This window comes from Kogia breviceps, chromosome 4 (assembly GCF_026419965.1).
Source record: "Kogia breviceps isolate mKogBre1 chromosome 4, mKogBre1 haplotype 1, whole genome shotgun sequence".
Classification (NCBI taxonomy): Eukaryota; Metazoa; Chordata; class Mammalia; order Artiodactyla; family Physeteridae; genus Kogia; species Kogia breviceps.
In genome coordinates this window covers 109,787,769-109,804,715 of record NC_081313.1, presented here as the reverse complement: position 1 = coordinate 109,804,715, position 16,947 = coordinate 109,787,769, and the positions used below count along the sequence as shown (strand labels likewise).

Here is a 16,947-nt window from a genome sequence, read left to right as displayed (position 1 = left end):
AAGTCCAACAAAGTTAGCCTAGGTACCCAACTAACACAATCGGCTATATAGTACTGTACTGTAATAGGTTTATAATACTTTTCACACAAAGAATACATAACAAACAAACAAACACAAAAAATAAAGAAAACATTTTTAATCTTACAGTACAGTACCTTGAAAAGTACAGTAGTACAGTACAACAGTTGGCATACAGGGGCTGGCATCGAGTGAACAGGCAAGAAGAGTTACTGACTGGAGGAGGGAGAGGAGGTGGGAGATGGTAGAGCTGAAGGATCATCAGCAATGAGAGACAGAGGGCAAGCTGCAGTTTCACTCAGGCCTTATGTGATTGGACATGCAAATGCACATTTGCATCTTTGAAAGTTCACAACTTGAAGGTTCGTATGTAGGGGACTTACTGTATTTACATCTTCTTTAATTTCTTTCAAAGATGCCTTGTAGTTTTCAGAGAATAAGTTGTGCATTAAAAAAAAAATTATTCCTGAAGAACTTCCTTAGTATTTCTTGTAAGGCAGCACTGGTAGCAAGAAATTATCTCAGGTTTGTGTGTGCATGTGTGCGAATGTCTTTATTTCATTTTTAAGAGATAGTTTTGCTAGATACAACATTTTTGGTTGATGTGTTCTTTCTTTCAGCACTTTGAATATGTTATCCCACTGCCTTTTGGCCTCTCTTGTTTCTTATGAGAAGCCAAATGTAAATCTTATTGGGGTTTCCTTGTATGTGTCCTATTTTTCTTGCTGTTTTAAAAATTTCCCTTGGTGTTTAACTGTAAATAACTTTACCATCATGCGTCTGTGTGTAAAATTCTTTTTGTTTCTTCTATTTGGAGTTGAGCTGCTGAGCTGTGTAGATTAATGTTTTTCATCAAATTTGGGAAGTTTATTTTTTTTTGTTGTTCCTTCCTCTCCTCTCCTTCTAGTGTTCCCATTATGCACATGTTGGTCTAGTTAATAGTGTTCCACATTTCTCTGAGACCCTGTTCATTTTTCTTCATTCCTTTTTTCTGTTTTTTGAGTTACATAATTTATATTGCTCTGTCTTCAAATTTGCTGATTTTTTCTTCTGTCTGTTCAAATCTACTATTAAGGCTCTCTAGTGAATTTTTAACTTTCAGTTACTGTATATTTCAACTCTGGAACTTCTATTTGATTCTTTTTTTTATAGCTTTTATTTTTATATCTTAATTGGTATTCTGTGTTTGATGGGACATTGTTATCATACCTTCTTTTACTTTTTTAATTGTTTTTTAAAAAATAAATTTATTTATTTATTTTTGGCTGTGTTGAGTCTTTGTTGCTGTGTGCCTGCTTTCTCTAGTTGTGGTGTGTGGCCTTCTCATTGCAGGGGCTTCTCTTGTTGCAGAGCACGGGCTCTAGGCATGTGGGCTTCAGTAATTGTGGCTCACGGGCTCTAGAGCACAGGCTCAGTAGTTGTGGTACATGGGCTTAGTTGCTCTGCAGCATGTGGGATCTTCCCAGACCAGGGCTTGAACCCATGTCTCCTACATTGGCAGATGGATTCTTAACCACTGCACCACCATGGAAGCCCCTCTTTTACTTTTTAAAGCATGAATTCCTTTAGTTCTTTGAACATATTTATAATGGGTGCTTTGAAGTTTTTGTTAGATCTGACATCTAAGCCCTTTCAGGCAATTTCTATTTCCTGCTTTTTTTCCCTGAGTTTGGGTCATATTTTCCTGTTTCTTTGCATGTATTGTAATTTTTGGTTAAAAACTGGACATTTCAGGAAATATATTGTGGAAATTCTGAGCACTTAACAGCCCCCCCAACTCTGGGGCTGCTAGTCTTTGTTTTTGTTTGTTTGTTTGTTTAATGACTTGGCTGGACCCTTAGTGAAGACTATTTCCCCTGCAGTGTGAAGCCTCTGATGTTGCTCCTCAGAGGGCACAGCCTTGGGCATATACACAGTCACCCTGGGATGACAATAGTTTTAGCAGGGCTCTTTTTGACTGTCTCTTTCCCCAGTGTTTCTATTAAGCTGTTTGCCTCTGCTGATATCACACCTAGCTGTTAGGCTCCACCAATTACTGGCTCATTCCTTTATTGTTTTCAACAATGCTCTGGGGCACAAATCATTCTATAGTCTAGTTCAATTAAATTCAAGCCCCTTTGAAGGAGTAGTTTTGAGGCAAGTCTTTGAGGTTTGTTCTGACTGCTCTGAGCTGTCTCTTTTTCTGGTTCTCTCTGGTAATCTAGTTGCCCTATGGGTTAGCTTGCTGCTCAAAGGGAGCTACCAGTCTCCTCTTAATTGTTTACTACCACAGTCTCCATTGTTTTAAAGAGCACTCTTAGGCTTCAACTTCTGCACATCTTGTTTCAAATGAAGTTATTTCCTGTGGGGACAGCTTCAGAGCTCTCTGTTGTTATGGACTACTTTTCCACTGGGGAAAATCTCTGAGCCCCTGCTCCAGGACTGGGGGGAAGGGAAAGTGCCCTGAGAATGACAACCCCTGCCTTATGAGTTAGAGGCTGGTTGGAGGTGGTAGCATCCCTCTTTTTGGCTTGCCTCTCCTGGCATGGAATCTCCACTCTACAATAAGCAGGGACAAGGGGAACCAGGGCCTCAATATTCTCAGTCTGGAGTAGAGGCACCACTATATGAATATGGGCTGAGTGGAGGATGGGATCTTCCAGTCTCCTGGCTGCACTCACCAGGTATTAATTAGCCTCTGCAACTTGAAGCTCAGGAGATGGAGGGAGGCTAAATCCTAAAATGTTCTCAGTATCTTTTTTTCTTTATATTAGAGGTAAAGAAAAAGCACCCATAGGTGGAGAGGCCTCGGTTCTGTGGTCATCAGAGGTGGAGCCAAAGCAGAAGACCCAGGTAGTTTAAATGGGATGGTGGGGATGGGAATGGAGGGGCCTGAGGGAAGAAGGGGCACTCAGGGACCTGGCTCTCCCACTTGCATCCTGACATTAGATCCAACACAGCTCTACCAGGCTCCACTCTGGGAATGAGAGCAAATAGGATGGGGTCTGTGCCAGCCACGTAGCACCAAGGGGCAACTCTGGAAGGTGCCACTATGAACCTGCTTTCCAGTCCTGCAAACACAGAGCAGGAGCCACCAGCCTTGGACTGTCTGTGCCAATTGCTAGGGCATGTAAGTCAGCCAAGCCTTTCCCCAGAGCTTCCATTCTCTCTGCTTCAAATGGGGATCCCTGCCTTTTTTTTTTTTTTTTTTTTTGGACTCTACAGACATGCTTAAAACCATACCAAGGTTTCAGATAACAAGGCAGGCCTGCATTAGTCTTGAATATAAATCGAATATAGCTTGTCACAAAGAAGAAATAACAGTCCCTTCCAAAGCCCGAGGCACCTGCAGCTCTTCTGACCATCTCTGCCAAGCCTTGTTTTTGTCAACGCACCACCCTACCTCTCGGACAAAGTGTGAGGGCTCTGTTGCCCACCAGGAGAGATGGACAAAGTCTGTTTGTCCAGAAACTTGGCAGGAGCTTTGGGTGAAGCAGCCTTGAAACAAAGGCACATTCTGAGATCCTGGTGGCGTTTGTCAGAGGAACAGAGCTTAGAGGCAACAGGCAAACTGCTTGGCGTGAGGCAGCTGATAAACAAACAGGGAAGCAAATTCAGGCCAGAGCTAGGGAAAGCCCCTCAGTCTCCTTTATTTGTTCTCTTTCTGAAGCACTGACTGGAAATAAAAGTTTGTTGGTGCTGGCTGGAGGCAGAGGTCCCCACTTTATCCCCTTTGGAATCTGCCAGAGGGCAGGTCTGGGTTGTGAACTTGGTTAATATTCAGGCTGTCCCAACAGCCAAGTTGCTAGTCTCACACTAGCCAGCAGTATTCCAGGGCAGCCTGCAGACCTGATAGAAAGGTAACAGCCTAAACTCTTCACCTTTGGCAGAGCCCACCCAGGCCCCAAAAGAGGTACATCCATATGAGCTGCCACATGGAGTCCCATGTAGCTGTCAGTCAGATGCCAGGCTCGGTCTGTCTCGTCATTCCCGCCTTCACTGCTCCTAGTGCCCCCCATAAGCACCCTGTTAGCAGAGGATAAGGCTCTCTTGTTCCTATTTCATACCTTTGGGCTGTGGGTGGAGAATCAGTGTGTTCTGTTCTGTCCAAGCCCTGACCCCAGGTCCCAAGAAAGACAGCACAAGGTTAGTGCCTCCAGAGGCCCAGGCCCTTTGTTGGACATTCTGTCATGGTGAAGGGCATAGCTGCCCGCAGCTCCACCCATGAGTTCCTAGAGGAAGGAAACTACCTTATACACCTATACACACAGGCAGACACACCCACACAGTTCCCAACTCAGATACCAGGTTCCCGCCTCCTGGCATTCTCTAAAAGGTATTTCCACAGCAGAACGTGCCATCCTTGGGCCCCTGGCTGACCCGTCTTCCCTGTGAAAGGGTCAGAGGGTTGGCTCAGGTGGGCTTCTCTGTCCCAGAGGGTATGCCCATTAGGAGATCCCTTCAGAGGTATAAAGCAGAGACAATCTGAGGGTGGTCCCTCTACCTGTATGGTGGCAGAGAGATGCAGAGAAGTTACTCAGGGCCCCTGGGCTTGACCTTGTTGGGGAGCTGAGGCCATTTCTCCCCCTGGCACAGTAGATTCAGTCCTGTGTCCTATTCTCTGGGCCCTAGAATTCCACCCTGGGAAAGGGGCTCTGCCTCCAGCAAGTCTCATCACCATTATACGGCTGCAACCTGGACCTTAGAACAGCTCCCACAATGCCCATGGTGCCCAGCCAGAGGTGATGAGGTCTTGCCCTTTCCATTCCTCATCCACCCACCTATGATGCCCATTTTGCTGGTGCTATGGGATATAGCATGGCACATGATCTCATTGAATCCTCCCAACAACTTGGATAAGCTGGACATTCTTATGATTCTCATTTTTAACAACTGTAATAAAATTCACACAAAATAAAATATACCATCTTAACGATTTTTAAGTGTACAGTTCAGTAGAGTTAAATATATTCACATTATCATGCAACCAATCTCCAGAACTCTTTTCATCTTGCAAAATGAAACTCTATATCTATTAAATAACTCCCTGTTTCCCTCTCCTCCCAGCCCTTGGCAACTACCATTCTACTTTCTGTTTCTATGAGCTTGACTACTCTTCATATCTCATATAAGTGAAATCATACAGTTTCTGTCTTTTTGTGTCTGGCTTATTTCACCTGGCATAATGTTCTCAAGTTTCATTCATGTTGCAGCATTGTGTCAGCATTTCCTTCCTTTTCAAGGCTGAATACTATTCCACTGTATGTATATACCACATTTTATTTATCCATTCATCTGTTGCTGGACATTTGAGTTGCTTTTACCTCTTTGGCTATTGTGAATAATACTGCCACAAACATGGGTATACAAATATTGCAAGATCCTGCTTTCAATTCTTTTGAATATACACCCAGAAGTGATATTGTTGGATCATACGATAATTCTATTTTTTAATTTATTGAATCTGCCACACTGTTTTCTGTGGTGGCTGCACCATTTTACATTTTGTGCATGAGGGTTCCAACTTCTCCACATCGTTGTTTGTTATTTTTCTGTTTTGTTTTTGTTTTTAATAGCAAACTGAATGGATGTGAGGTGACATCTCATTGTGGTTTTGATTTACATTTCCTTAATGATTAATGATGTTGAGCATATTTTCATTTGCTTGTGTCCCCTTTTATAGATAAGGCAATTGAGGCATTGATTGAGCAGTGATGCAACCTGTTGAAGTCAGCCCAGTGCTTGGGGGTGGGGTCAGAACGGACCCATCTGGGCTTCCCTGGTGGCGCAGTGGTTGAGAGTCCGCCTGCCGATGCAGGGGACGCGGGTTCGTGCCCCGGTCCGGGAAGATCCCACGTGCCACGGAGCGGCTGGGCCCGTGAGCCATGGCCGCTGAGCCTGCACGTCCGGAGCCTGTGCTCCGCAACGGGAGAGGCCACAACAGTGAGAGGCCCACGTACCGCAAAAAAAAAAAAAAAAAAAAAAAAAAAGAACGGACCCATCTGTCTGACTCCAGAGCTCCTCCTTGTGCCACCACCTTTCTAGGGAGAACCACTCACCCTACTCACTTTCATGCTTCTCCCCTCCTTCCTCCCAACCACTAGTGCTCCTTTGCCTTTTATTTTACTCCCAGCACCCAAAAAGGAAGCAAGGAAGGGAAAGGCTGCTGAAAAAGCAAATCCTGGTGCATGTGTGTGAGTGTGTGATGATGTGCATTCCCAGAGGTGTCCACAGGCCCTTGTGAGCAGGGTACAACAGGGATAGCTATGGACTTGTAAGCCAGCAGCTACCTACCCCTCACACCCTGAGGTGAACAAAACCAGTAAGGAAGGGGAAAGAGACAGGTCAATCCAGCTGTCAAGAAGGGCTGCAGCCAGTAGGGCCAGCTCCAGCTCAGATGCTGACCACACTCCCAGGAACTGAGGTGGGGTGAGCTGGCCCCTACTTTTGGATCCCTCAGGATCAGGCTGTGGGCAGAGGGTGTGTAAGCACTAGGAGCCCCTGCTAGGGGATCAAAGCCAGAGAAGCATGGCCACCTCAGGGCCCAAGGTAGGCATGGAACCAATGCTGGGGGAATCCAGAGATGCTCCATAGGCTGAGACCACTTTCTACAGGTCTTATAGACTCAAGAGCCACCACTCCCAGCTGGCCACCCATCTCTTGCCAAGGCAACTCCCACAGCTTCCTCACTGATCTTGATTTTCATAGCAGTTTGAGACAGTCCTTTCTAAAAACACAAATCTGACCATGTTATCCCTTCCTTGGAACCCTTACTATTTCCTTGCTGTCCTCAGAATATACTCAACTATTCAACATTCCTACAAGGCCCACTGTGTACAGGCCCCTGTAGGCATTTCTAGCCTCACCTGCCATCCGTTGAACTCCAAGCCACACTGATCTATGAAATCTCACTCCCAGAATCTTCCATGTTCTTTGCCTGGACAAGTCCTGCTCATATTTCCAGACTCAGTTCAAATTTATCATCCCTTCTTAGAGTAGTTCCTCACCCTGCTATCCCCACAGAGAGGGCCTTTTTTTTTGCCCCAGGTCACACAACAAGCCAGTCAGTATTTGAATTCAGGTTCCAGAACCCTGCTATTAACCAGGTTTGATGTTAGCTCTCTCTAACACAGCCAGTGTCCCTGTGGGTATCTGAGCTTCAAAAGCAGACCCCACACCCCAGATGTGTATAGCCCGGTGTTCAGCACAAGGCCAGACATGGTATCTAATTATTGCCACATTGTGCTGGGGAAGGGGATAAAAGACTAGCAGAGGCCATGCTCAGGTTTTCACATAGTGCAGAGGATGGGCCAAAAACTGGGGATCCTACCTGCCTGATTAATAGCAGGAAACTAGTCTGTGAGGATACCCTTCCCAGAAGATGTGCCCTGACGTAGCATCTCCTGGCCCTTACCAGATGCAAAGCAGGAAATGCAGAGGACAAAGTACGTGTGTATTCGGACTGCTGAAACTTAGAAATCCTGCCACCAAACCACTTAGGATGCTAAGGGGCTAATGGCATAAGCCGGAGCCTCTGTCCACCACTGGGCCCTATGCTCAGACGGTCTCTGTGAGTCTGTCCCTTCATGAGTGCCCTGGGGCCAGGGTTATGCCTCCTCTAGTTCCCTGTACTCCACCAGTATCAGGAGGCCATCTGCTCCTTTTCAGAGAAACTGGAGGATCAGGACAGGACCCAAGCCCTACCATAGTTGTATGGCAGAGCAGGAGACCCCGTGATGCTTCCAGAAGCCTGTGGCCAGGGAACAGACCACACCTGCCCATGCCCTGCCCAGCAGCAAGATTATTCTTTGTGTCTACATGTGGCTCAGCAGCATCCCCCACACCCCCTCCTCATGCCTACGGCAGGAACTTGACTCAGGCTGTCCATCTGGGGAGCCTGGGGTTGGCAGTATATAGGCTCTTGGGAAACAATTTCGTCTTTTGTGAAACTGCCAGAGGAAAAGGCAGTTGACAACTGCTTTCCTTCTCCCTTCTTCATCCCCTCCCTACGAGACAAACCGATGGGGAATGAGCCTGAGTCCTGCTCTCTTGGGCTGCACACCTGTGTTGGAAGTATAACCCAGGTGACTGCTGGCCAGGTTTGATGAGGAGTGGGGGACGCTGACCCAGGTACTGCCAGGGTGTCTTGAGAGGGGACTGATGCAGATACTGGGTCGCTCACATACCCACCTCGGTCACGATGGTGGACAGGTAGATGTCCTGGCTGAACTCCCAGCCATCCAGGCAGCCCTCTTGCTCCAGCTGCTCCAGGTCCACGTCGCGCCCCGGCTCCAGCCCGAGCGCCGAGAAGTTGACGATCGTCGCGAGCCGGTAGCGGCGGCAGCTGTGAGGCACCTCGCGGCCGTCCTGCAGCTGCAGCGGGAGACTGTGGTTGCGCCACACGCTGCTCAGGTTCGCTGTGTCCGGCACCCGACAGTGGTGCTCCGGGGTCCCCGCCAGGAACACGACTGACATACCGTTGAAGCCGTTGGGGATGATGCTGGCGCTGAGCAGGAAGAAGATGAGGCGCTGGAAAAGGCCCCACTCGCCCAGGAAGGAAGTCACCTCGTCGTAGTCCTGCATGCTCCCCGCCGCTGCTCTGCAGTTGGCAACGAGGGATAAGAGCGTTCCCCGGACAGTGTCGCGCAGTGGAGGGCGTTCCCCAGGGGCGTCAGAACGTTTTCGCGGGCCAGGCCGGCTGAGGGAAAGCGAGGCGTGCGGCCTTCACCGTTCCCAGGAAACGGACTGAGGGCGTTGGAAGGTTCCCGGGAGCTGGACGCAAAGCTGGAAGCCACGGTAGAAACTCGGGACCACACCCCGATCCCGGTCGGGGCGGGGCAGGGCGAGGCAGCCGGCTGGCTGGGGTGGGGCTCCGGGGCGGCTCCGCCTGTGCTCTGCTCCCCGCCCCCGGCGACCACGCGACACCCCGCCGAGGCTAGGAGGTCAGCGGTGCCGCCTCCGTACGGAAAAGAGGCCCAGTTCCCGCGCCCCATCCCCGGCTCCCGCGCGCCCTAGGTGCTGAGCGCCCAGCCCCGGGCTGCCGGGTAGGGAGGGCCTCACGGGCGAGCGGGCGAATGGGAAAAGTCCGAGGCCGCAGAGCAAGGTCTTTGAGAGGTCGGGCCTCGGCCCTCTCTGTTGGCGTCGCCACAGGCCTCGTCCCGGGCAGGGGTCTCTCCTCTGCCGCTTCCAGCCCGAAGGAGGCCTCGAGCGGGGCGCTGACGGGCGAGTGCGTGGGGTCGGTAATCTGTGGGCGCAGGGACGACAGGAGCGCGCCCTCTCCTCCGGCCCGCCGCAGCGAAAGTGGCCGGCGCCCGCCCACCCGGCGCTCACTAACCCCCAAGCTGGGTTCAGTCACCTGCCGGCGACTTCGGGACAGCCCGGAGCCTAGCCTTGAAAAGGGGGAAACAGGGACGATCAAGATCGCGGTGCGTCAGAGACAATCTCGGACTGAGGGGAGGTGGGGAGCAAGGACTACCAGGTCGTCCCAGGATCCTGTTGGGGCCTCTGGAGAACATACTGCACGGAGCTTGGTCCTTTGTGAGAGCACGGTAATGGAGGCCCAGCTGTCACCACTCCTGGGCTCTGATTTTGATCCACTGGGGCTCTTCATCGAGGTTGGCTGCCAGAGTCTTCTTGGAGTGGAGGCCTCAAGTTTGCGGAAGGGACAGCCCATGGTCTGGTAACAAAGGGAGGGAGGGAGGGAGGAAGGGAGGAGGAGAAGGTCCAGTTTGCCGCCCAGTTCTGGCAGGGTAACCAGAGCAGGGACCAGTCTGCTTGTGTCCAGGCTTAAGGCCCCTCTGCTGTTGTGTGAGCTAGCCTGGGCCTGCGGTGGGAGTCCTGGGGTTCCTGAGGCAGCTGTGATTGACAGGCTGAAGGGCCCATCTCTTTGAAGATTTTGAACAAGTGTGTTTGCTTCTCCAGGCCCTGGTTAAGAGGTGGGAGACGTTTCTGCCTCAGTTTTTGTAGCCTCCAGTCTACAGGGAGAGGGGCTTCCTACCCTCTTGGAACCTCAGTTTCCTTATGTGTAATAAGACCATATGTCTAGATGTGCCAAGACAGCTCTGATTTATGCCTGTTAGTCCAGTAGAATTGTTAATAGTGTTTCCCTTTCCTTTCACAAGAATCCTTCTTTGAACAATATTTCCTGTGGTCATTGTCTTACTTAGCTTAGATTTCAGCCTCCCCTGTCCCCCAATAAAAAATCAAAGTCTGAGATAAGAACTTATGTGGAGATCATTTATTTATAGTAGTGATCCCAAGGAAAGGAGTGAAGGACTAGGGAGAGTGAACAGGGAAGGAGGTAAGACTGACACAAGACTGTGTAATTGAGCTGGTCATTGGTACTGACCAGGATCAGTGACAGTGATGTGCTGTGACATTAGAGCTTGAGACCAAAGGAAAAAACTAGTAATAACTGATTGTATCTTAAAATTTTGATGTTTTGTTCATCATGGATTTTTATATTGGTTTCGATTTTTAAAAATACTATGTTAAAATATTTATCTTGATTATTGAATTTCTTGGCACCCCCTTAAATTTTGCACCTGAGGCAAGTGCCTCACTCTTTTCACTTGCCTTAGCTTTTTCCCAGCCCTAATTGCTGTGGGTAAGTGGGATTTGATCCAGCTGGGACCTTCTAAAGAGCCTTAGAGAATGAGGAGGCATTTGTTTACTAGTTCTGGCTCCACTGGTTAACACCCCTGCACTTTCAGGGTGTACATGTGTGAGAGCCAGCAGGTACCACTTCACAAAACTGTTTGCCATAGCCCATGAGTATATGTAAGTCCATACCTTGAACCACTTCGCCTGCCATACAAAATGAATGCCCAAGTACACTGCTTATAGCTGGACCATTTGGAGGATTTCCCTTCACCATTGTCCTTTAGGGCCACTCCTAAGTGGGGCTGTGTTGCAGCAAACAATCCATTTTTTGGCTGATAGCACCTGTGAGACAGGGCTGAGTATTTTTTTCCCTCTATCAGTTGGTTATAGAGAACCACCCCCATAAGACCATAGGTTTGAGTTGAGGGAGAAGTGTTGGTATAGCTGAGGTGTAGGTGTCATGGAGTCTGAGCCACCTGTTTATTAACTTACCTGAACTGTATGGACCTGCTCAATCCTGATCCTGACTCTACCATTTCTATTACATGATGGATTGCTTATGTGCCTGCTTAATCTTATGACTTGATAGAATTTGACAATAGCTAACTCTTACTGGATATTTCTAGTTGCATAGACCCTTGATGTCCCATTGTCAGGTCTAGCCAAATAGCTGCTTTTCAAAAGGCAAAGAGCTCCCTGCTGCAGAAGGCATGACCTTGCTCTGGCACCCTAGGGATCTTACTGAAACTCTTTTATTATGGCTTATCAGAGACTCTACCCAGCATCCTTATCACCATGACTATCTCTAGCAGCATTGATTGTGCTGGATCATGTGGACCAAATGGCAGGGAACCTTGTACTATAGCTGGACACCTTATAGAGCTCTCTCTTGCTCTGGGCTTCACTCAAAGGTGGGAACCTTCTAAGGTACCCATTAAATGGGTTAGAGTAGTATTCTCACCAAGCACTATGTCTTTTCATTAGTGGTAGAAGGTACAGGGTACAACAACTTGCCTTTACCTTACAGAGGATGGCCTGGCATGCTTCAGACTACTGGATCCCTAATAACTTCACCAGTTGGCTTCAAAATAATATGGAATGAAAGAAGTGGGTGAGGATATAGATGAAATAAGATTGGCCATAATATTGGTCCTAGGGGTTCATTTTACTACTTTGTCAACTTTTATATACATGTAACTCACTCTGGAACAAAAAGGTAAAAAAACCTTCACCAGCATGGAAGGCCCTCAATCATACTTTGTATCTCCCATCTTCTGGTATGAATGTGTCTTACTAGGACATCTGCTCACTAGGTTATGATATATTAGCATTATGTCATCAGTATAGTGGACCATCATGATGTTCTATGGATTATCAAGACAAAGGCACTAAATACTATATTGTGACAGAGAGCCTGAGAATTAACATAACCTAAGGGCAAGACAATGATATGTACTGCTATTCATCCCACATAAAAACAAACAGCTTTTGATCCTCCATACTGAAGGATATAAAGAAGAAAACCTCTGATGTTGGTGCTGATCTCTGTAATTCCTCCAAGGAGGTGATTTTTTTTTTTTTTTTTTTTGTGGTATGCGGGCCTTACTATTGTGGCCTCTCCCGTTGCGGAGCACAGGTTCCGGATGTGCAGGCTCAGCGGCCATGGCTCACGGGCCCAGCCGCTCCGCGGCATGTGGGATCTTCCTGGACCGGGGCACAAACCCGTGTCCCCTGCATCGGCAGGCGGATTCTCAACCACTGCGCCACCAGGGAAGCCCGGTTTTACTTCTGATGTAATAAATTGGTCAAAAATGTGGGTGTGTTAGAGGCTTCTGTTTGGTCCTTCCTACCATAATTGCTCTTATTTAATAGGACAGGGAGTAAATGTTAGGTCTTGCCAGCTGCTAAGTGTATCTCTCCTAGTTATGCACTTAGGGACCAGGGAACTACTAAGATCCAGTGTGGATCTTTAAATCCATTAGACTTGCTTGCAGGAGAACTCCATTTACCACCTGGCTTTCATGAGCCCTTACTATAACTGGGGGACTCTAACGGTGCTTCCTGTCCATTGGTATCAGGGCCAGCTCATACTCTGTATCCAACAGCTCTTGACAGCTCTGGGTCTTTCCCTTTGCTCAGGCCAGAGTTACTCGGGTTAAAGGCCACTGCTGTGGACTGAATTGCGTCCCCCGCCAAATTCATATGTTAAAGCCCTAACCTCCAGTGTGGAAGTATGGTTGGAGATGGGGCCTTTGGGAAATAATTAGGTTTAGATAAAATCATGAAGGTGGGGTTTTCATGATGGGATAGTGCCCTTATGAGAAGGGACACCAGAGAGGTATCTACAAGCCAGGAAAAAGACTCTCACCAGGAACTGAATTGGCCAGCACTTGATCTTGGACTTTCCAGCCTCCAGAATTGTGAGAAATAAATTTCTATTGTTAAAGCCACCCAGTCTGTGGTATTTTGTTATAGCAGCCTGGGTAGTCTGAGATAGCCACAGATCCCTTACAGCGAAAGATTGGGGAAGTAATTATCATAAATACTTTTAGCAGTATAGGAGGGTTCTTCCTTAAAGAGACTTGGCCTCCTTTTCAATTAATAGGCTCTGAGCTCGTGAACTGGCCTGGATCTGGGAAATTTATGAGGAAATACTATTTTCCATTGTAGCAGTTGTCATCAGCCTTCTGATCACTAGCTCTTCCTTTTGGGGGTGAGGTTGTTATACAAGTCAAGTAATAGTCATCTGCCCATTTATTTAACTCCTAGGAAAGGCATGGTATATTAGCCATCACCACAGTTCCCATGGGTTGAAGCCCTCTGGTTGCCTCTTTGGTCTGTAATTACATCCACCCTGCCTCTGTTGTTTAAGTGTCACCATCCAGCCTCTGCTATTCTAGAATCCTACCATCCCCACTAACACTAGAGATCCGCACCCATGCATTTTGTATTGCCTTAGTGAAGGGAGTGTCTGATGAACTTGGCTTGGGAATATAATCTGGTGATAGGTTCTCTGGTTTTGCGTGTTAAAAACAATCTAACATTCTCACTCCCCTGGGCCTTCTGACTCCTTTGATACTGTTAAGAAAGTTCTGGCACTTCCACCTCATTTCCATAGGGCATAATTGTATCCAAGTACCGAAGAGCCATCTCAGAAGCATATAAAGATGGTTTTATGTATCCTTGCTTGGATGTTAAACCCAGTGTAATGAGAGAATGCTTCCAGGTTAATAAATTCCCACACATGTTACCCCTGTTCCTACCAGAGCATAGGTCCTGTCATTTTTTCAATATATATGCTATTTCCTTGTGGATCAGGGACTGTATTTCCCCACCTAGGCTATGCTGAAATCTAACTCTAGTATAGAGACCATGAGGGGAGGTAGGGAGGATCCGGAGGAGGATAGGTGTCACCTCTGGAGCCACTTGCCTTAGGAGGAGTCTTGGCAGGGATTCCAGGCAAGGAGAGGCTACTCTCCTGTAGTATGGGGAAGAAAGCTGCTGCTGCTGGCCTTGAAGGTTTGGGGGAATCCAGGAATTAAAAATTCTCAATTAACTGACCCAAATGTCCCTGTTCCGTGTTCCAGGGTTCTGTGTATTTTGTATCAGGGCCACGACTTTGTCATAGGCCTAACAAAGCTGTGCATGCAGCCTTTTGTTGTGGCTCTCCTACCCTTATAGTTAAATCAATTAAATAAGCCCTGGGTCTGATTTCCAACACAGTCTGTCCTGTGGCTGCAGGAGATAAAGGTCCCTTTAAAATCTTCTATGGGGCTTCCCTGGTGGCGCAGTGGTTGAGAATCTGCCTGCCAATGCAGGGGACACAGGTTCGTGCCCCGGTCCGGGAAGATCCCACATGCCGCGGAGTGGCTGGGCCCGTGAGCCATGGCCTCTGAGCCTGTGCGTCCGGAGCCTGTGCTCTGCAATGGGAGAGGCCACAACAGTGAGAGACCCGCATATCACAAAAAAAAAAAAAAAAAAAAAAAAAAAAAAAAAAGCTTCTATGGAGGCCTCCTGGCTTTCACAGTGTACCCTGAGCTTAGAGTTGGCTGACCTGGGACTATCATTTTCTTTTTTCAAGGCTTCTAAAGCACTTAGCAAAAGCCAGTCACGGCCATCATCCTTATAATCACTATTGTCCTCATATGTTCTATGTGCCATAACCAGGGTTTCTCAATCTTGGCACTATTGAAATTCTGAGCCAGATGACTCTTTCTTGTGAGGGGCTGTCCTATGTATTTTAGGATGTTTAGCAGCATCTCTGGCCTCTACCTATTAGATGCCATAGTACACTCTCCTAGTGGTACCAGACATTTAGCAATGTCTCCAGACATTGCTAAATGTCCCCTGGCGGGCAAAATAGCCCTTGACTAAAAAGCACTGACACAAGCCAATGCTTCACTTTCCCCTTGCATCTCTTCCTAATCTCTAATCATAGGAGTTCTGGTAAATGATGCTACTGCATGCTGGGATTATTACCATCCTACTTACTAACAATAATGAGGTCCTTATCTCTGTTTGAAAGGGGACTGTTCCAGTTCTAGAATCCCTTCCTTGCAAGTCTGTCTTCTAGACTGCCTTCTATTTGGGAATGACTCTAAGGGAACAGGAGTAAGGGATGGTGGAGAGTAAAACAGAGAAGAAGAAAAGCAAGTACAAAGGTACAGTGTAGGGTTGTTTATAGCTGTGGGGACCTGGGGGAATGTGTCTCAGGAATGTCTAAGATTCAGAAGTAGGCAACATTAATCCATAGGTTCCCACCCTTCTTTGGTTCAGGTGTGCCCTGTTGGGTGTTAACCCCCCAGTACTTTCAGATTGCACACCCATGCATGTTGAGCAGGTTTCTATATGTGTTCCATGCCTCAGCGTCCGAGGAGTCCGGGAGCAGAAAGTGAGAAGTAAGCAGCACAGCTGAGATTGGGATACCCCAGAGAAGCAGGTTGCTATATCAGTGGCTGGTTGCTATAAACAGTGTGCCTGGAATATCTGAAGTTGTGAGCTTGAGGAGTCCTATGTGGTCATCCTACTTATATATGACTACGGAGGATGCAGTCTGTGCTGCCCTTCATTGGGTGCTGCCCAGGATCATGAGGAAGGCTAGATCCTGGCAGCCTCATTTACAGGTTCAAACCCTGCCTCTGCTCCTTCTGACCAAAAGGGCCTGGAGTCAACTATGTGGGGCGGGTGGATACATGGGCCACCCCCTGGCACCCAGGCAATCTGCTCCAACCCAGACACCTGCCATGTGAACACTAAACCAGTGGTTGGGAAAGGCAGACGGATGAGATTGCAAAGGTTGGCAGAGGATAGACCATACTTGACCTAAAAAATTCTTAATTAAAAAAATTTAATTAGTTAATTAGTTTTTATTGAAGTGTAGTTGATTTATAATATTGCGTTAGTTTCAGGTGTACAGCATGGTGATCCAGATACATATATATCTATATCTCCATATATATACTATATATTTTTAGATTTATATTTTAAAATATATATGTATTTCAGTTATATATATATATATGTTTTCAGATTCTTTTCCCTTGTAGGTTATTACAAAATATTGAGTATAGTTCCCTGTGCTGTAGAAACCTAAGTGGAGTCACAGTAGGACAGTCAGCTTAAGATTGAGCCTGTAGGGGAAGAACCATCCCTTGGCAGCGCCTCTGAGCTCTATCCTCCCAGACCAATTCCAGTGGGACTGGGTGAGACTACGAAAAGAGGGTGGGGGCAGTTTGGAAGGGATCTACTATTAGGCAGTGCAAACAACCCAAGGCACTCTTGAGAATGAGCATTTGGAGAAGAAAGGAGAAGCTGGGCCAGAAGCTTGAGGAGGCTGGTGCCTCAGGAACAGGCAGGGGAGTGGACAGGAACACAAGCTGAGAAGGCACTGCATGAAGTGGGAGGGGGAGGTGGTGAGGAGTCAGAACAGCCCATTTAACACAGGGATCCGAACCTGACCCCAGGCCCAAGTCTGGCAGGTGTGGGGGTGGGTTCGTGCAAGCCAGAGTTGATGAACAGGTGCTGTGGGCACCAGACTTGTCTACACCCAGACCCAAAGCTTCAGGGGTCACCTTGACTCAGCTCGTCGTCCACCATTCCATGCTCCATGGAGGAGCCTGGCCCTGTGTGAAGAGCTGGTGCATCTGAGCTGCACTCTGGGCTGTTCTAGGGACCTTGACAAGCAGAGATAGGTCAGCACCCTTCAGAAGTGGCCTGGCAAGAGTCACCAGGCCATTGGTAGGACAGGAGATGTTCTCCAGGGAAGATGCGTACTTGCGATTGCCCTGGGTGTTCTTGCCATGGAGGTCAGCTAACCAGCATGGGACCTTAGCAAGTTTCTCAACCTTT

The 16,947-nt window shown here is 47.8% G+C and overlaps 1 protein-coding gene across 2 annotated transcripts in view; it reads right to left on the bottom strand.

The window, feature by feature from the left end:
- Positions 1 to 10,205, bottom strand: part of SLC22A4 (solute carrier family 22 member 4) — a 51,102-nt gene extending 40,897 nt beyond the window's left edge. For both annotated transcript variants that reach the window (XM_059061824.2, XM_067031614.1), the window contains exon 1: positions 8,188 to 10,205. In XM_059061824.2, the coding sequence (XP_058917807.1) occupies positions 8,188 to 8,580 (393 nt within the window). In that variant the 5' untranslated portion in view covers positions 8,581 to 10,205. The remainder of the gene's footprint in view (positions 1 to 8,187) is intronic.
- Between the last annotated feature and the right edge of the window lie 6,742 nt (positions 10,206 to 16,947).